The 20,987-nt window shown below is 41.3% G+C and overlaps 1 protein-coding gene across 4 annotated transcripts in view; it reads left to right on the top strand.

Annotated features, from left to right (window-relative positions):
• Positions 1–20,987, top strand: part of GRAMD1B (GRAM domain containing 1B) — a 237,929-nt gene that overhangs the window by 104,764 nt on the left and 112,178 nt on the right. The window contains exon 1 of one of the 4 annotated variants that reach the window (XM_067564490.1): positions 10,475–11,134. The exons of 2 other annotated variants lie outside the window; for them this stretch is intronic. In XM_067564490.1, the coding sequence (XP_067420591.1) occupies positions 10,773–11,134 (362 nt within the window). In that variant the 5' untranslated portion in view covers positions 10,475–10,772. Of the gene's footprint in view, positions 1–10,474; positions 11,135–20,987 lie in introns of those variants that run through there. One more of the 4 variants, XM_067564437.1, reaches the window with a different exon arrangement.

Genomic DNA, 20,987 nt, shown 5'->3' with positions numbered 1-20,987 from the left:
CTAACAAATTTAATATTTGCAGACATAAGCTTTCGAGAGACGTCAGCTCTCTTCTTCAGATGCAGTAATACAGAAAATAGGTAACATAGAGGCATCTTACAGATATCCAGGTGCATTGAGAACAATGGGGGAGGTGGAGTCCGGGACTTAAGACCTAATGACGACCATTGAGTAGGAGGTGAGAATGGGTGAGCAAAGTAATTTACCTTCCATAGTGAGACAGTGACATTGTTGATATTGAAGAACCCCAGGTGGGGAGTTGGAGCATGCAAAAGAAACCAACTCCACAGGCCGTAAGGCAATATAAGCTTTAAGATCATGGGAAGCGCTTAGTGCTTAGACTGAGTCCTAGACCAGTGCTCTCTTCACTTGCCTGGTTATTGTTTCTCCATTATCAATGGTAGGCAGTGTTACACACTAAGAGATCACAGTGATAGCGAGATCTTGTGTGCTTAATAAAACACCTGTTGAGGGGCAAGAAAATCCTGCCAGTTGCTGTAAAAAATGTTTTCCACATGTTACAATTTGCTTCCTGTGGCACTATGCTGGGCCTGCCTGCATTCATCATGCCACATGGGTTAGGTGGGGGTTTGACTGTTTAGAACCAAACCCCTCAACCTTGGAGTTAAAATAATTAATTCTGTTCCTCACTTTTGAAGGTTAGGCTTACTGTGCGATGACGCTGAGTGAGTCCAAAAAAACCCCACACAAGCTTCTTTATTAAAGCAACAAATTGGAGCAGATTTTCCTCTGGCACAGGCCCCCAAGTTTAAGTTCAAATGCCTGAGGGAGAGGAAATTAACCTAGTCCACAATATATAATATCACTATTGGACATGCTAGCTGTAAGTTAAGAGCTGGGCAAATAATGCAAAACAAGCCTGTTAAAAGTAGTTAGGATTTTTAAAGCTTTGACCAGACTCCAGGCACCTCCTGTGTTAATTTTCTGTGAAGATTCAAGTGATCATATTTTACTGACCCAAATATTTACGAAATGCTCATTTCCAAGCTCTGTGTGTGAATGTTTGCAGAAATGGTTTTTTAAATTTATTACTTATGTTCATTTATGTGCTCCACATGCATTCAGGGAAGACAAACAATACCCATGTTATTTATCTGATGTATCCCAGCTAAGCAACACAGTTTGATTTCCATTGCAGCTGCCCCTTCCAGTGCAAGGGCATGCAATTTTCATCCCTGCTGGCTCAGAGGGATGCATCAAGTCCTTGGACTCTGTACTTTGCCTTTTATCTAAGGATCTCAACATGATTTACAAACATTCTGTAATTACTCTTTTATGCCCTCTGTATACTAGGCAAGTATCATTATCCACTTCTTACAGATTGAGAAACTAAAGCACAGAGTTATGAAATGACTTTCTCTCAAGAATCCATGGGAGAACAGTGATCAGGACCAAGGAGCTCTGATACCCAGTCCTCTGTTCCGGCCACATTTTGTTAGTCTGGCAATCATCCAGTATTAAGCATTCTCAGACTGTTCTGCCTACTTAAGACTTTTTGTGTTGCTTGTAGTCCTGAGGGAATGTTTGAGAAACCATTTACATGGTATAAAATATGATTTAATGGGGAAATTCTCCCCTTGTGCTCACATGTAAAAGCCATTAGCATTAGGAAAATCCAATGCACTCCTTGAGTAAAATCTCAGTATACTAAAGTGTGAAGTATATTGTCTGACATCACTTAGGAATCAAAACAGATGAAGAAATGTCACCAATCTCTGCTGCTGCTTTTTTACTGAAGGGCACACAAAAGAAATGAGTAAGTGAATGTTGGTTTCAGTGGTTATGATAGGTACTGGCATGCTAGCCCCAGGGACAGATAAAAAGATAGAGCACGGCAAGGACTCTGCTAGTGCAAGCGTCCCCACAGTGTGCCTCAGCCCTGACCTTGGTGGAGCACCTCTGTAAAATTGTTGACTGTGCTTTGCTGAGTCTCTCAGTAGGGGTATTAGTGAGTGATGATTATGGAGGTGGTTTTATAAGATATGGACTCTGGGCCACTGGGAATTGGATTGAGACTGCCGATTGATTTCATGTGAGACACCTCTTGGGGACAGATGGTCATGATTTTTGGTCACACTCAATATGGAGCTAGATTCCAACCAGTGAGCTAGAGTCCGTGGAACTTCCAATGTGTAACAGCCTGTAAATGGACTTATCTTATAGCCTCACTCATGTGAGTGGTTCCAGGGAAACTATGCAAGCCACAAGTAGTTGGGGTGATATCAACGACTGTCCTGAATTTCTCTCTCTCTCTCCCTCTTTATGAAGAGAGAGAGAGAATGTATGTATGTATAATTTTTTCTCTTTCTTCCCTCCCACCCTTACCTAGTTGAAAGGCAAGCTAAATCCCATCTTACATTAGCAATGTACTGTTTGTTGTATACATGTAGTGTGAGCACTTCGTGTACACATATGGTATGCAATATGTGCTACATGCCTATGGCAAACATACTGTATGTGGCAACTGCATTGCACATGCAGCTACTTTGTGGCAAACATATGTATATAACCCATGCATTGCCAGTCACTGTATACATTCAGTATAGATTGTGTGCTGCTTGCATCACAAACATTGCATTGTATATGTGATCTATGCTGCATACATGAAGCATATAGGTATATGAGTTTTATGCTTCAGGCTTATCCATGCACAGTACACATACAGTTATTGTATGCTATATACATGCATTGGGCATGTTTCCTAGTTGCATTATGTGCTGCATGTATGTTGTACATGCACTGCACAAAGATGCACTACGTGCTGCAGATGTGTATTTCTGTAAGAATGAGTGGAGGGCATGAACATGGATGACAAAGCTAACTAGGGTGGAGGTTTTTCACTTGTCCCTGAAGCATTTCCCAAATAGCTCCATTCAGGAGAAGATCATGAAGAGAAATGACACTTCCTCCCGCGTTTATCTAATTTAGGAAATAGGCTGTAATGGCCTAGCCACTGAGCTTGTGGATAACAGAGAGATGATGGACAGCAGTGGTATTTATGAAGCAGTTTCTATACACTTCTTATAAAATGAATTTACCCATTGTAGGCAAGAACCTTCTGTAGATCTGTGGCTCCTGGGAGTTGAGAGCAAGTTATAAAGGTTTCCATTTAGCCTCGTGCAGCATGAAACTCTGAGTGATAGTTCTCTTACAAGTACTTTTTCTTTTGTCAGAGTCTTGTACAGTACTCAGCAGTGCTCTGCTTACCTCTCCTCTGTGAGAGAAAAGAGAGGAAAGTGAGAGAAAAGTCCAGCAATTGGTTTGGAATAATGCCACAGAGAGAGGAGGGAGGACATTTCAGGGAATTAGTCACCCTATATGATAAAGAGACTTTCCCAGGGGGCAGGTTATCCTAGAACTGCCATTTTTCAGTTTCTTGTGCCTTCCTCGGAAGCATTTGGTCCTGGCCACTCTGAGACAAGATACTGGAGTAGATGGAACACTAGTCTGATCCAATCTGACAATTCCTATGTTCCTCTCTCCCTTTGTTCTGGGAAGCCCTGTATTTTGTTGGCTTGGCCTGAAACTGTCGCTTGCCTTTGTTAAGGGGACTATTCTGAACAGAAGCCATTTCAAGCTACCATCCAAGCATGAGGCTTTCTACAAACCTCTCCCCTAGCTGCTGCTCCTTATGGTGTGGGTGGTGTAGGGAAAGGGAAAGTGGTTGGGTAAGTTTTGGTCCAATATTGAACTCTAAAATGTAAACTCTAAACTCTAAGATTCTGGTATCTGAGAACTTGGGAGCAGGCAGGATGATATAAGGCACATGTGTAACTTCAGGAAGCCAAAAGGGAGAAGGGAAAAACAAGAATTTATTTCAAACTCAAACACTTTCAACAAAAAATATAATAAACCAAAATGCATTTTTTCCTCCAAGGATAAAGCAGATATTTACAAGGTAACGTCTAGGTTCATTTCTGTGCGTGTTAGCCTGGAAGAACATTTATCCTTAGGTGAGCTTAGGCCATGTGCTACTGGTTTAATGTATACCTGTGCATTGCGGCACTTGGCTGATGGACTGTAACTATAGCTACTTGTGCATATGTGACCATGTTGGCTGGTAGCCCAGGATGGCTGTGAGCCCTAATTCTGCCATCCCAAAGAATCTTTAGCTCAAGTGGGAGAGGGTTGTGTTTGTGGAACCCAGAGTCCTGATGCTGCATGTGTAGTTGTGCATGTGGTATGCATTTGTGACAGCGGGTTTTGTGACGCCTGAATGTAACACCAGGTGTTTTCCTGTGTGGAATAAAGGCCTGTCAGGATAAGCCATAAGATCTGGGTACACCTTTGAAGTGTGTTGTGCTGACGGGGCAAAGAAATACCCAGTGACATTGTCAGACACATTGCAGTATGCCTTGGGTCTCTCCTAGAGCTGGTGTGTGTATTGCTTTATGTGCCGGGCTGGCTTAAATACAACAATCTACTGACCTGAGCTAGTGAAGCAGATATTCTAGCTGAATAGGAAAGAATGTGCTGTTCAAAGACCTTTTGTACTTGCAAGCCGGTTCTCCTGTGATTAATTGTGTGTGCTGTGAGCTGTGACCTGTTATGAAAGTGCTATACAGGTTCAGGAAATCCAGAGAAAGTTGGAGTGAGTCACTCGACTCCTACGAAATGTGTATGGGTTCTGAAAACTGATGCAAGTTCCTAGGGAAATTCACCTAGCTGGGTGTCAGAATTAAGCCATGTGTGACCTTAGGGCAGTGGTTCTCAATCTAGTTACCATTGTGGACCACATGTGCAGTTCTCTATGTTTTATGTGGGCCACATCTACACAACATATGTTCTACCTGCATGTCTCTGAGGCTGTCATGTGGCTGCAGCTATGTGCTGATTGGGCCACAGGTTGAGAACCACTGCCTTACGGCAAGGTGTGGGTTTATGTTCTTGCTACTGGGTCCCTGAATAACTGGCTTCTGCATTCTGTTCATGGGTGTGTTTCAGATCTCAGTTACACCAGCGTAATCCAGAATAACTCACGAAATTAATAAATTTGCTATGGATTCACTCCAGTGTAACTGTGAGCAGAACTGGGCACCATGCACTTGAGATTTATTGAGCAGCATAGGTATGCACGGTGCCATACAAGCACCAAGCAAGATGCAGTTCAAACTGCAAGGCACTTGCAATCTAAACTTGGCACAGAGAAAACAGCTCGAGTAGAGGCCCAAGCTCTTAGAGACCCAGAGTTTTTGTTTTGCTGTTGTCTATTTGAAGGATTGGTATTGGAAGGTGTTGAGATTAGTGATTATGTGAATAAAACCAGGTAGCCTCATTTTTGTGGCTGATGACCTGTGAAACACTCAACTATCCTCTTTCATTTGGACAAAGATCCCATTCCGAAGAGCTTCCCTTAAAAGGAAAGGACTAAGTATGTCGCTGCAATAACAAAAAACAAGAACCAAACAAAAAATGTGTTTTGTCATTCCCTGCTCATTTAATAGTCAAGGGATTTTTGGATGGCAGCTGAAGGCCTTGGGGTTTTTTACAATGCACAAGGCCAAAGGTTAAATGCTTTTAACTACCAGGGTATACAAAATCTGTTAAGCATAACGCACAGCCATAAGCCTTTCATGGCTGTTGATGACACAGGAACTGTTTAGTTTTAAAAAGAAAGATACAGTCGGACACAGGTGCCTATTAGATATTGTTGACTGGAGTGTGACATCACTCACATCCAGTCAAAAATCTCTGTTGGACTCTAGCCTCTTTAAACCACTTAATGAGTTATTAAATGTTCAGAAACGTGTAGATAAAGCAATACTAAATGTATTCCATACATTTTCTGTTTGGTTCAAGTTTGAAAGCATAAGATGGCCTATGTTTAAGCCCATTTCTGGCTTCATTGAAGGGCCTGCAGAGTTTGAATTCTGGTGCTAGAATTGGGACATAGTTAACCTTGAATGTGTATTCCAGTTCTAGGGTCAGACTATGGGGTTAGGGCCAGTGCCTGTGATTTTAGGATTAGGATCAGGTGGCTTTATGCAGTATATGAATTACACCTCTATTTTGCAGACCACTTCCAGGCGGACTTCGTTTTGGCCAGTCCTGATAGATGCTGGGCATCTGCCACTCTGAATTGCAGATGTTGGGTAACTCTCATTATCAGATTATTTGTGAGGAAAGAGCCTGATTCATCTCATAAATAACTGAATAAATGCAGCAAAGCAACAGGACATGTGCTGCAGAAGTACTTCTGTCTTGTTTTTTTGACACACTGAGAATTTCAGTCTATGGCTAGTATTTCTCACACCACAGGCTGAAATTTATGGTGTCTGTCTGATAATGGAGCCCCTGCATGTCCAAGAATAACACATGCAGGTGACCCCCTGTCCTATGTCCAAAATAAAACTGACCCAGTTTGTTTAAATGTGAACAACTATTGCTTAATAATAAGTGACTTAAAGGGGCAAGCCTTATATTTTTTTTATGGAAGTAAAGACAAGTCAGAATGGATAGATCACAACAAGCATATTATTATTATTACTTATTTATTAGCTTTACTGTGGTGTTCATCATGGTAGTATCTGAGTGCTTCCCATATGCTAAGAAATTTATTTTCACATCATCCCCTGTGAAGCAGGGAAGTACTAGCATCTCATTTTACAACTGGGGAGAGACTGGGGCACAGAAATTCAGTGACTTGCCCAAGGTGACACTGGAGGACTGTTGCAGAGCCAGATACAGAAACCCAATCTCCTGAGTCACCATCCATCCCTGTATCCACAAGAGCATCATGTTCCAAATTCTAATTCTAGCTGAAGGTATCAGGGTATGTGTGCACTGGACTCATGGATTTTTAGGGACTTCGTTTCTAAAGGAGTGTTCCAGTGCTGGGCCTTCATACAGAAGGAGAGAGCTTTTATTGGGATGCCAAAGAGAATGGAGAACTTTGCACAATATTTATAACAACCCATCCATGAAAACACAGGTCTTTGCTATTTATTTCAAGTTCACACAAACACACAAAACCACCCTGTGAAATTTTATAGTGAAAATCTTCAGTAGTTTTGGAATTTTGAATTCAAAATTTTGTCCTTGCAAGGATCAGTATTTTGTCTGAAGCATGGAAGATTTAGTAAAAACTGCCATTTTTGAGGTGTGTGTGGAGGAAATATTCAGCAAATTAAATTTTTTGAGCTGCAAAGGACTGGAATTAAATTGATTTGGTGAAATTTTCCAAGCATATATTTGCAGTAATATCCCTTGTCTAATTGAAAGATTTCTTAAAGCATTAGAAGGGCAAACCTCACACATCTGAAGGATTGTTTAATTTCCTGAATTCACTTTGGGGGTTTTCTGTATTTGTAAACTACTCTGAATTCACAACTATCTTTGTCCTGTATTTTATATCCGTGTCTTTTCCCCTCCTTCCTTACCAAGAATAATTTAGTTTAAAAGAAAGTTAACTAATGGGAAATCTAATTTGCGTAGTAAGGCTAGAAGGACCACACAGAATTTGAATTAGTACAAGTAGACACTCTGCATTCAGTATATAGAGTTTATTTGTTTTTCAGTGGATTTTTTTTCTCTGTTCCTTTTTTCACAGTCTCTCCTAAGCAGGTTGCAAACCCCAGAATGTTTGAGCTGGAGTCAAACTTCCAAACAGGTTCAAAATTAGGAAAAATTGAATCCACCTATTCACCAATTCTGATGCTAATCTGAAGAATAATTCCTTTGCCATGTCCTGGCAAGGAGCTAAGGGTCCCAGAGCCATGCCTGATGATGCTGGCAGTATACTAAACAAAAAAGAAAAACACTCAACAAAAAACCAAAACAGAACAAAAAAAACCTCCCAGCAACAACAAAAAATAGCGTATCTTCTCCAGGATCATGCATCTACACCAACATGGCCAGTTACAGAGACCAAACAGGGCAGAGATCCAGCAGTGCAAAGAGAGCCTCTCAGAGGAGCAGCAACATCTCTCCTTTTTGTGTGCTGCACAGTGAGAATTTCTGTCCATGGCTGGTATTTTTCACACTGTAGGTCAGGAAGTTTGAGCTCTCTCTCTTATTACGTAGCTTCTGGCTTTCAAAGCACTTCAGACAGGTGTCCAGTGTCCTCTGTCCAAAATAAAAATGATCCAGAATGTTCAAGGATAAATAAGTGTTGTTTAGTAATCACAGAATTACTTAGAGTTAAAGGGACAGACCCTGTGCTTGTTAACTGGTTGTGTCTCACTGGAGAAGGTTCTCGTGATATGAAATAGGGAGAATTCTGCACTCAGAGATTCTTTATCATATGAGGAAGAATCATGGGATGCTGACAAAGTCAGATTTTGGAGAGATCAGAGAGAGATTTTGGAGGAAAGAACCTTGTGTTGTGCTGTGGACAAATCCTGATGGTGTCTTGGAGAGGGAGGATGCAGGGTTGGATCCTCATGGTATTGGACGAGTCATTTTTATGCCATGCCGGTATACATGGGTGTAGAAGCTATTCCTTTCTTTCCAAAGAAATAATGAGCAGTCCGTTCCAAATGATGGAATATTTGCTTTGAGCTGCATAGCTTGAGTTTCTTGCTGATGAACTAGATACTTCGTGCAGTGTTTTGAAGGTGTAACATGCTCTGTGTGTTTTATTATTAAAGCAGGAGTGTGAGTCTGGTTGGGGAGAGGGAATTATTCAACTTTTTTGAGCTGGTTTACCTGTCCCTAATATATAACATCCAAATTAACCCCACACATTTCACAAAGGTTTCCAGAGGAAATCAGACCCACTAATGTACGTGACCAAACGTGTTAAAGGTGGCCAGTGGACTGCTCATTTACATGCTGCAATACATTAGAAATGGGTAGAGAGTTCATAAGCTTTGCTGATAATGAAACTTAGATGAAAAATAGGAACAAAATATTTCATCTCCCCCACTTCCAATTCCATTTTCCTCTCATCAGAATAAAGCAGTGCAAAAAAATAACCCAATATAGAATAAAGCGTAGATGTAATTCTTCCTTGTATGCTGTACTTTAGGGACCGAATAATAGAGTTTTGGTTTCCAGACATTCTAATAGGATGCTCACAATAAATTTTTAGTGAGTCAACAGGTGGCTAGTAACAACATTACACTTGTGGCTGCTGAATGCAAGGTGACTTACTATGGAAGCTCTTAAGACATTGGCTGTTACGACAGGTGACTGCAATTCTCAGGTAGTTGTGAGTGCATGTTTCACTGCATTACAGAAAAATATTAAAATAAAGGTATCAATTAATCCTTGTAATGAGCAAATAATACGCGGGTGTTTGTGCTGGACATGAAACAACAAATCTTTGGCTCTTTTGTCTCCTTCGTAAGGCTCTGTGTTTTCTTACTTGAATTGATGCTATTTTGTGCTTTTTGAGATATGTGGGCATTCACAGGAGGGGGTGGTGCACTTCATGTGTTTATGGAAGTCACCTAGATACCAGGATGGTGCATGCTTTAGAAATGGATAAATATAGATTTTTGCTTAAAGTTCTAGCCAAACACTTAGATTCTGACAGTGGAATTTTATTGATCCCCTGGACACAGCACATTCTGGCTGGCTTGGGCTTTCATTACCAAAGTTTTGCAAAGCTCTTCCATTAAGCTATCCAGTCCTCCAAGTATGTAATCCTTGACAGAAAACCTTGTTTCCTCTTGATGTGGTCAGTGCCTGGGAATCTTCAGCAGGGGTGTGTGTGTGTGTGTGTTTTTCTCAGATATGTCCTGCCTGTCTTATTGTTTCTGTGGTATTTGTCTTTTCAATGTCGGTTCCTAAACCCGGGACCTTCTGTCACCAAAGTGTGTCATTTTGGAAGCAGCCTCCACTCCTAGATTTCTCTGAAATTAGCTTTCCCTAATGTGAAGCCCTGGCAAAAAAAGTCAGCCAGCAGCCAGGACCCAACTCAAGTGCCACCGGCTGATTGATGCCTTTTAGCTCTCCTCAAACCCTCTCACTACTCCTGCCCTCTGTCTGTGCATTCAAACGAGGTGGAAAATAACATATTTAGTCACAAGATGATGGAACTTGAGGTCCACTCCTTCCCCTCCCACTGCAGGGTGGGACGACCAAATAAGAAGGTGGGACAAAGGGGAAATCTGGCCAATCGCCTTGCATGAAAAGTTATTTTCCCCCCTTATCCTCTTTCATTAAGCTGATGGCAGGAGAGGCGTGTTCGGTAATATAGAACCAATCCCTCACGATCAGGAGTGTGGTTACACTTGCTGCAGCTGCCTGTGTGCGTCTTATCTACTACAGAAAAAGAACTACCATCACCCTTCTCCGATTTTATCTAGTATCATTGCTTCCCTCCTTCCTTCCCCTCCCTCTCTCTTTCTCTCTCTCTCTCTCTGACCTCCTCACAGCTCCACATTGCTTGGTCTCCCAAGAAGATTGTTTTCCATCACAGCCCTGGAGGAGTTTTCACTGAGCCACCAGTAGGCAAAGAGCAGAGAAAACAGCAGAAGGAAAAAAGACAAGACAGCTCAGCAGTCCTCATACCAGATGTTAAACTCACTGCTCTGAAAGAGATCAGTCAAGAGAGGAAGTTGCTTCTCAGAGTGAAAGAGGAGGAGAAAATAAAAGAGAAACTTAAAACTGGCTCCCCTCGTGGCCTGAGCCCCCCGTTAAATGAAAGCACCCTGGAACATGAGATTTCCTTCTCAAGGGGGTGGGAACATGCTGAGCTGGGAAGGAGTGGAATTAGGCAGCGTTTAGCTGTGTGGTTTGGTTTGCAGTGATATCAGAGAGAGCCAGCAAGCAGAGGTAAGAGGGGGAAAGTGAAAGGGGATCTGATGCCTGCTGCCAATATGACAGAAACCCTCCAGCTCCCAGCACTGCAGCTTCCAGAGCAACAGGTGGCCGAGTGCAGCCGGGCCTGGTCCAGTTCGTCCACCCCAACCCTGCGCAGGAGGCGCTTCAAGATGAGGCGGATGAAGAACGTGCAGGAGCAGAGCCTGGAGGCCAGCGGGTTCCATGACTCTCCCTCATCCAACAAAGAGTTCCTGCAACTCCCATCCATAGAAATCACTCCCTCCAGCGATGAGGATACCCCATGGTCGAACTGCTCCACTCCCAGCGCTTCTCCACGGCGCAAGCGCTTCCTGCTGCGGAAGTGGCTGCGCGTGAGAGAGAAGAAGGAATACAGTGAAAGCAGGTATGTTGTTGGCCAAACATCCCTTCCCCTGCAGCTGAGAAGGGCCCGCCTAGGACAAATCAATAGCACCTGTTGTTACCTGTGGAGGGCTCAACCCACTGCCCAAGAGGGTCTTTGTCCCCCTTTAGTGGCTGTGCTACTTAGAGTGGTCTATTAGAGTATTGCTGTCTCAAAGCTAATAGATGTAGTCTTTTAGTTCAAACCCTAGAGACTCATGCTTTGGATCCAGATTAAATCCTTGATTACTACCTGCCACACACCTTTAAAGTGAATTTAGTGCTGGTGAAAAGTGTCAGATTGATGGCCATGGAGATTGAAGACCCTAAAAGATGGGCAGAGACAGGGCAATCTTCCTCCATGCTGCCCCGTCAGTGTGACTGGACGCTGGTCTGCCGAGAAGGAGAGGGGAGTTAAGTCTTCATGCCCCATTCAGTCATTGACATCTCTGATGAGACTGCCAAGGCAGGGGCCAGTTGATGCCCGACTTGCCAGTGGTTCTTGTGATGTACACACTTCTCCTTAGGAATTGGACTGAAGTTCCCTAATTCATGTCATACAGGCTGTTGCATGTCCGTCAGATGGCAGTGAGAGGACAATGAGGGGCAAGCTGGCCTCATAGCTAAAGCATAGGCCTGTAAATGCAGGAGAGGTCTGAGCGCCATCCCCAGCTTTGCTACAGACTTCAGCAAGTCTCTTAGATTAGATGCTCTTTGCCTCAGTTTATTCATTTGCAGAAAAGAGAATAACACTCATCTGGGTCCAAAGGGCATTGGGGGGTTTAATTCATTAAGAACTCTGAGTTTATCAGATAGCAAGTGCTATCAGAATGCAGCTACTATTGTTAGACATAATTTGGATCTCTGCTGACCTGGGTGTAATTTAAACCATTGACCAAACAATGTCAGTCACTCTTTTCCCTTTTCCAAAGCATTCCAGTCTTCTGGAATGACTGTCTGAAAACTGGCTCACTGGGGAATGTGTTGACACTTGTTCTTCTGACTCTAGTGTTAGAGTTGGAGTTGCTATTGCCATAAGCTTTGATAGCACTGTGAGATCTGTGTGTGTTGGCTGAGTTGCAGCTCAGAGACAGAGTTCAGTTTTTTGTTTTTCAGCAGAAACCTGAAAAATTTCAAAGAAAATGAATTATTTTTTGTTGTTGTTTTCATCAATTCTTTTGCAGGCATAAACAATAATTTTCCAATCAGCTCTGTTTGGGGGGAAAAAAGTCCCCAGACATTGTGAACATTCATTGACATTTAGCTGTAATTATTCAAATGACAGTTTAGGGTACAGATAGGGATAGTCTTGAAAATATAGGAGAGATTGTGTGATGTGTGTGTTAATGTGCGCTAGAGAGAGGTGTCTAAATTACAGAGTTCAGATTTGAATTTCATGAGAGCTGATGTCTTTTTTAGATGCAGAATTTTTATTTGGGTCTATCTCTTGAGAGAGAGAAAAAGAGAGATGTCCAGAGACATGCAGATAGTTTTCTGGTTATTAACCCTCCTTAGCAAATTTCTGCACTCTCCGTGATTACATTTTTGAAATGGTGACTGGAAAAAAAGCTAAGGCAGTTCATGGATTAAGTCGCATTAGCATACCAAAGTCAGCATGGCACCTTCTCTCTTCAGATATTACAGGCTCCAAATCTGTCCCTTGGCAATGGAAAATATATCAGGTTTTCAAATGGAATTCCTCCCTTCCCAGCCCAGAGGAAAACAACATCTAATTTTTCTTCTACTCTTTTCTGCTGAACTCACAAGCTTGGAGAACATAAAGAGGATCAATGAATGCACTTTTAGAGATCAGCAGGAGAGGGGAAAAACAGGGGTTGCTCGGTCACAGCAGGGAGTTTGTCCAGGCAGGCTATAGTGAACCTGAAGAATTTTGGGAGTGGGTGAACTACAATGTCTGAATGCTGCTCCCCAGTTTGCACTTCAGTATAAGCCTCATCATGTCGTGAGGCACCTATCCATGGCATACCATGCTCTGGGGAGAAGCGGTAGCAGCAGGAGAAGGCTGGCCAATTGAGAAACAGATTAATCATTCTCCATCCATCTTTCCATACTCTACACTTGGTTTCCAGAGTGCCAGCTCTTCTTGAGTAATATCTTGTCGCTATTACATTTATGATGTTGATGTCCATGTGAGTCAGATGCTAGTCACATCACTTACTACACTATTCATAGATTCATAGACTTTAAGGCCAGCAGGAACCAGTCTGATCTAGTCTGACTACCTGAATAACACAGGTCATAGAATTTTACCCAATAATCCCTGCATCAAGGCCAAATCTTGTGGTTGAGCTATAGAATGTTTTTAGAAAGACATCCATTCTTGATTTAAAGACTTCAAGTGACAGCAAATCCACCACATCCTTTGGTTTGTTTTTCCATTGTATAATTACCCTCTTTGTAAAATATGTGTGCCTTATTTCTAGCTTCTGCCTTACTGGAAGGCAGTCCTATCATAATGATGGGCATGGTATAAGAATCTGACAGAACAGAGTGTCTGCTGTACTAAAACCCTTGACGGTTGGTTTAATTTTCTAGACTTGAGTAGGTAGGTCTAGCTTCGTTTTTTCCTCTCCCAGAGCCCAGCCGCACACTCAAAATCACTAGTTTTTGTTGGAAACTTGGGCCATAATCTTTCTGACAACACAGTACCTTCTGGTTACCTGAAACCCTTCCTTAGTTTAGTGATGGCACAATCGCCAGGAAAAAGAGGTGACTGTTTACATCAGCCCAAAGAGATAACGAAATTCCAGGGTGTGCTCAAGGTCAGTTTAGGTTGGACATCAAAAGCATCCATAATGATTGTAAGTTGTTTGGGGAAAGGACCACCTTTTTGTTCTGTGTTTGTACAGTGCCTAGCAAAATGTGGTCCTGGTCCATGGCTGGAGCTCCTAGGCACTATGACAAACGATAAGTAAAACATAACATCTTTCATGAGGCTGTGAAAACTATCTCCAGTTTATAGCCTGTTCTTCACCTCCCTGTGTCTCAGTTGTTGCCCCATCTGCAAATTGGAAGTGATGGTTCTTGCTTACTTTTGTACCACACTCTGACGTCCTCAGGTTTAAGGCACTATGTAAATGCAAATTATTATTTATATTATTTATTAAGGCAGAATGGTAGCAGCCATTACGATATCCCTCACAGACAGGCCAATGCAATCTGTTAGCATTTTGCTATGCCTGCAATGAACATGCATTACTTATGCAGGGAATGTGATAGTGTGTCTGTTTTAATTTAATATTTGTTTTTGTTTGTTTGTTTAAAAAAAACCCACTCAGAGTAATTTCTGGGAGCATGTATGCTTCCTTAGAGACAGTGCAAGAGCTAGTGTCCACCCAAAATAAATGGAATTGACCCCATCCCCCAAATTAAGCTATTAAAATAACAAAGATGCCCGGCCCACACAATCATACTTTGGCAAAAGTTAGGAATAAATTGATGGGCATTGCTGTATGTCTCGAAGATTGAGAGACCCCTGCTCTGATACATATCTCTAAGTAAATAGTTAATAGGTGATGCTCAGAAGAACATGACGTGTCCTGCATTCCATAGGACCAATACATCCTGTTGTAGTGCACTGCAAACAGCTTCCATTATGCAAGTCTTTACACCAACTCTTAACACAATGGACCAATTCAGTTTCCAGAGAGGAGGATCCTCCATTAAAAACTCTTTGACCCCAGACCTTTAAATCTGCAGACTGTCAGCAAGAGCATTTATTCTGTTAACTTTTCACTTCCTTTCTGCACCATGGAAAAGTCCTGGGGTTCGTACTCAGGAAAAATTCTCATTGTGGGTATTTTGTTTAAGTAAAGACTGAGTGAAAAAACCAACAGAGTAAAGATTTCAGAAACTCCCATAGCAGAGAGCTGCTGTGAAGAACAAACAATACCCACCTCAGTGAAACCCCTGGCTTTGCCTGTCTTTATGGTAGAATATAGGGTTCAGGAAACAGGAGCTAATGCTATGAGAAATGCATGTGGTTAAAAAAGTATCTATGGAACAAAACTCTGTCCCATGATGGGTTTCATTTCATGCTCTAGATTTCTGAGAAGTGGCAAACTGAGTCAGTCTGTGAATTTAGCAGCTTCCAGGTGTCTTTGGCTTTCAGAAATTTCCACATTTAATTTTCAAGTCAGGGTGGAGGGTGGGAACTTCCCCATTAGAAATGTTGCAAGTGACTAAATGTGGCACCAGCAGAGTGTGTGAGTCAATAATAAGAATGCAGCTCTTCAGCTACCCGGATAGAAAGAAGCACTCTTGGGTTTAAAGAATTAAGGACCTATATGTTGATTAATTGAAGAGGGTTCAGATAAGAGCTATAGTAATGATTAAACATGCCTTATAGTGATTGACTTAAGAAGCTCAAACTATTTAGCTTGACAAAGAGAAAGTAAGGGGTGATTTGATCACTGTTATGTTCCTGGCATAGACACAGAGAAGTTACATAAAACATAAAATACTCTTGCTGGAAGATTACAAAGTAATATTACTTTGTTTCTTAGAATTCAGAATAACAACACAGAATAATCTAAAAACAGAGAGAGAGAGAGAGAGAGAGAGAGAGTCAAAACAGGCTGCTCCCTAAAACAGAGAGGCACAACTCGCCCTTCCTTCCTATAGGCTGTCTTTCTGCAGACTGCTGCTGGGCCCAGCTCATATGCTTCCCCACTGAGCCTCCTAGCCTGCAAGCATGATTAAGAAACCCCTTAAAATTTAGAGTGACAGCTTACAATTTTAACACAGCTCTCAATACATCACAATCACAGTCTATAAACACCTACAAGGGGAACAGAAATCTGGTTGAAGAGGGCTCTTCAGTCTATCAGACAAAGGTATAACAAGCTCCAATGTCTGGAAGTTGAAGCTAGATACATTCAAACTGGAAATAAGGTGTACATTTTTGAAGGTGAGGGTAATTATCCAGTTGGAACAATTTATCAAGGGTTGTGGTAGATTCTCCATCACTGGCAATTTTAAAATCAAGATGGGATGTTTTTCTGAAACATATGCTCTAATTCAAACAGACATTGTTCTATGGCAAGTGTTAGGCAGGAGGTCATGCTAGATGATCACAGTGTGACTTCAGGCCTTTCAAACTATGCATGTATGATTTCCATGATGGAACAGAGAAATGGGCCCAACTTTTTTAGTATCCTGCTTGTAGCAGTGGCCAGTTATTGATGCTTCAGAGGAAGGCAAATTTCTTCAAGCATGAGTAAGGCCTTTTGGTTTTTAACCTAGGTAGTGTCTCTGTGGAGGCTGCTGTTATTCATGTCAATGTCTTTATTTTGTTAAATCTTGCTGAGTGCACTTCTCCTGATTAACCTCTTCTTAGCATATTGCAGGAGTGGCCAAACTGTGGCTCGTGAGCTGCATGTGGCTTTTTTACAGTTAAAGTGTGGCTCGTAGAGCCCCCTGTGCACCCCTCCCCATTCTCTCCCTACCAGACTGGGATGGGGAGCTTGGAGCTCCCGCCCTGCGGCAGAGTGGTGAGTCTAGAGGATTCTGCCCAGGAGGGAGGGGAGTTTCAGGGGGTCAGTAAGTTTGTCCACCCTTGGCATATTGTAAAAAGCTCTACTTTATTGAATAAAATAGGAGTGATGATGAGTGAATGTCATAGGATTTGGCTTTGGCTGGAATAAACATTCAGAAATGTAGCTGTTACCAGGCTGTCCTGTATCTACAAAATGGGACTGGAAATTTTATTGGTAATAGGCTTCCTTGCAAGACATCCGGTACTTTCTGCCTTTGGCTGGTCTGGATGTAACCATTAGAGCAAACCTTCCATTGATGTTGTGGAATTTCTGTTTCTGATCCAGCTGTGTAACCTGGAAGTGCACAAACTGCTATGAAAATGAAAAATAATGTAGAAGTTGGGTGCTTAATTTGACCATTTTTTAACCATAAAAAGTTCAGTTTAGGGTTTTTTTTAAACTTCCTGTGGAGCTGGTTGAATATTATTTTTTAAAAATGGATACATATTTTTAAAAAAACCATGAAACATGGTTCACTATGATTCCTGTATATATAATTTGTGAGTGTTCCAATGAATGCCATGTATCTCTGAATCCCAGCTGCTTTGTGACCTTCTGGTATGATTCTTACTACTTTGTACTAGAAAGAGCATTATTCATTATTTGTCATTTCTTTGTTTAAATGTTTGTCACCCAATCGCAGACCAGAAACAATAGCTCTGTGACTTATGGGTGACCTTGAATACATTGAACACATTGAATAGTGAAAGTTCACAAACAGCCTATTGTTCGTCTTGTATATTCAGCAAATGCTACCAGGGGGACCATCTACGTTTCATGTCTTGCACAGCACTGAGCATATTGGCATTTAACAACTCATCATCCTCATCATGTTAATCGTCATGATTGTCCTCAAGTTGGACTTCATTGTTGATTTGAATGTGGTGCTTGCTAATGAAAGGGGCTGGATTGACAGCTCTGTAGACTGATATTCTCTGTTCATTTGCAAAATGGATAAAGTGAAGGGAGCAGCTGTGCCCATTCTGCACCACTAAATACATCTTTACCCTCATCTGCTGGACCCCACCCATCCCCACTGAGAATGGAAGCAAAGATTACTAAGTAGCACTAATTATGGTGGTGGTGGTCATGCATGTGATTTGAGCAACCAATAGCTAGTAGGGCGTGGACTGGGCAGATGTCAGAGAGCTCTTCAATCACTAATATGTTTTGAATTTAAACTTTCCTATTTTCTTTATGTAGCAGGCTGAGTTAATCAAGCAAATGAGATCTTGGACAGGAAGTGCCTCTTTTGGTCTTGGAAATAAAGAGTTAGTTACACAGACTGTAGCTAGTGCAGGCTCTGAGCTTAGCATGTCTTTCAAAGTTGCTCTGTTCTAGTACTCCAACACCTTCTAGAGCAGGGGTTCTCAAACTGGGGGTCATGACCCCTCAGGGGGTCGTGAGGTTATTTGGGGGGGGGGGGGTTGCAAGTAAGGATGACATGGCATGGGAGGGGGGTCATCACTTTTGTGGGGGGTCATCATAGTCTGAAATATTATCAAAGGGGGTCCCAGCAAAAAAAGTTTGAGAACCCCCTGTTTTAGAGAGTCTGTGCATAAGGCAGATGGCAGAATCAAGTGGTTAGAGATGGAGACCAGAAATCAAGAGACCACAGTTCCAGTCCTGATTCTATCACTGACTCATTGTGTTACCTTGGGCAGCATCCTTCCATTCACCTGTGCCTTGGTTTCACTGTCTGTAAAATAGGGTTGACAGCAAATTTTACCTAACTTTGTGATCGGGGTCTAAGATTCTTGGATGGAAAGGAACTATTTAAATACAAAAGGGTGTTGTAATCTTTACAGACGTGTTACCATCTGCTGGCTGCTTCCAGTATCACATTGTTTCAGTGCAGAAACATGCTTCACTGAACATCAATCCCACTTATCTTCTTTTTAATAAAGCCTGATGATAACTTGTTGCCTCCGGCTGTAAGGATGCATTTCTCCCCTGACAGCTTTATATTCATATGCTGGAAGTGGGGGGTGGGAACTGGCAGGAGCTAAAGGAAATCCAGGGCTGCTGGTGCTTTTATGTCCAATACACTGTCCGACTGCTTCAGGGTTATCATGGGGAAACCTTTGTGGATGTGTGTGTCAGACAGGTTCTGCGGTCTCATTATCCCTTAGAATTTAGGCCAATGAGTTTTTGATTATTTCCCCCACTGTGACAGGCCTCTAACAATTCTTAATGGTGGGCCTTTATTTTAGGAGCCACTGCTGCCATAGCAACACAGTACTTTTGATAGCAGGAATTTCATTTGCCTGGGCTGATGATTTACTCTCAGAAAGTTGGGACTGGGTTTTTTATTGCTGCAGCTTCATGGAGGATCTGAGGAGGCAAAGTTCTGGGAACAATCAGCAAAGCAGCCAGGTGAAGCGAAAGACAAACATGCAGATGGATTTTAGACCAGAAATTTTATCTTTCTCTCTTGTTGAGGGGAATGAGTCCGAAGGATGCAGCTCCTCTCTGGATACACCCGCGTCTCTGATTTCAGTCCTGTACTGATTGTGAGATTACCACATTGTTTGGTGCCTTACAAATAAAGAAAGCTGGAAAAAACATTCATTCAAACTTTTTTTTCTTTTTTTTTGGATGAAAAGCAGCTTTTTGACAAAACGGAAATTTGGGTAAAAAAAATTCCCATTTTTATAAGAAAAAGTTTGGGTTTTCACCAATGAAAGCCAAAATGTTTTGTCTTAAAACCAAAATTTTGAAGATAAATGATGAAAATGAAAAACAAAATTTCATTTAATTTTTTCCTGGGGAAAAATATCATTTCCTGATCAATTCTACAAATAATTATAATTAATACTAGAGATGATCATTTGTTTGTAGCAGTTCTCATGATGTGTTAAGCGATTTCCATGCATTGTAAGAAGGGATAGTCTTTATCTTGTGGAGTTGACTGCCCCAAAGATGAAGAAAAATCCTTGATCTTGTCCACTATTTTAAAAACAAAAAGCTTTGCAAATACGAAAATCTTTGCAAATCTGAATAGATGCACTGATTTCCATTCATTGATTCATGGGATTGTATTATTCATTACCCACCTCTCTTTTTAACAACAAGCAGGTATTGGTGAAAATATTCACAATTCCTGAACATTTCACAAATGATCACATCAATGCCTATTCCTCCAGATGTATGGCATGCATTTGTAGCAGAAGTGCATAACTGATTGTTGATTATCTGTTGTTCTACTGTTTTGAAATTTGTTTTTTATCTGATTAGAGTGTTGAAACAAAACCATGTGACTGAGGTGATCAGTCAAACAATGTGAATACTAAATATTCTGATGAACTCAGAGGGTGAAAACTATTTGCTGAACTTATTTGGCAAATAGTTATAGATAACAGTATTTGCAATAATCACATTGTTTTGTGAATGAATCATTACCTGTCTCATTAAGAGATTAAATTTCCCTCAATTTTTCTCCCCTCTCCCCCTATGTCTACCATGCTCTGAAAATAAACCTATAAAACTTATACCCAGAGTCTACAATGCACAGTAAGATATACATACATTCTATCACTTTTCCATACTCACCGTGCAGAAAATCACATCCTTAGCTGAAAATAAAGTGATTTTGTAGCTGGATCATTTATCAGATACTGTTATCCACAGATTTGAAGGCTCAAAAACTTCATGGAAGTTGAGATCAATTTCTCATCTTCTGTAAATAATATTTGTGCATCTGTAATTGAATCACCATAAGAAATTGCACTTTCTGTTGCTTATGGACAAGTAAACAACATCCATCTTGTTGCATGCCAACTAGCTGCTTTTTCCAAAGATGAAATAATAGGCTGATGTCATGAAATAGTGTATGTATGTCTGTGATTATATACTTCAATTCAGTGGAATAGTTTATTCTGGAGTAAGTTATTCTTGAGGCAGGAACACAACTATTTAAAAACAGAATTATTGAAGTAATCTAGATCTCTTCAAGTTTGGTTATGGGTGTCAGTGTTCCTTGACAAACTGCTGAATGTGGAATGGGGAGAGAAAAAGCTTCATATTCTTACCTTTATGTTCATTGGGTTTTATGGGCCAGATTTTAAAAAGTGCTTGGCAGCCCCAATCAAGGCCAGATTTCTTTAAAAAAAAAAAAAAAAAAAATTAATAAAATTAAAAAAAAAACCTCAGCACGTTGAGTGTTGAACACATAAGAAAATCTGGCCACAAATATTACAAGGGAGCAGCTGTGTGCTGAGCACTTCTCAAAATCTGTTGCAAAATGCTTGAGTTAGAGAACTGCTTAAGTTTAAAAAAACAAATTCAACCTTGAAACTG

This window comes from Emydura macquarii, unplaced genomic scaffold, assembly GCF_026122565.2.
Source record: "Emydura macquarii macquarii isolate MOO-44397 ecotype Brisbane River unplaced genomic scaffold, CSIRO-AGI_Emac_v2 contig_312, whole genome shotgun sequence".
In the NCBI taxonomy this organism is placed as follows: domain Eukaryota; kingdom Metazoa; phylum Chordata; order Testudines; family Chelidae; genus Emydura; species Emydura macquarii.
The sequence above is the reverse complement of the archived record's forward strand: the minus strand, read 5'-3'. Positions and strand labels throughout refer to the sequence as shown.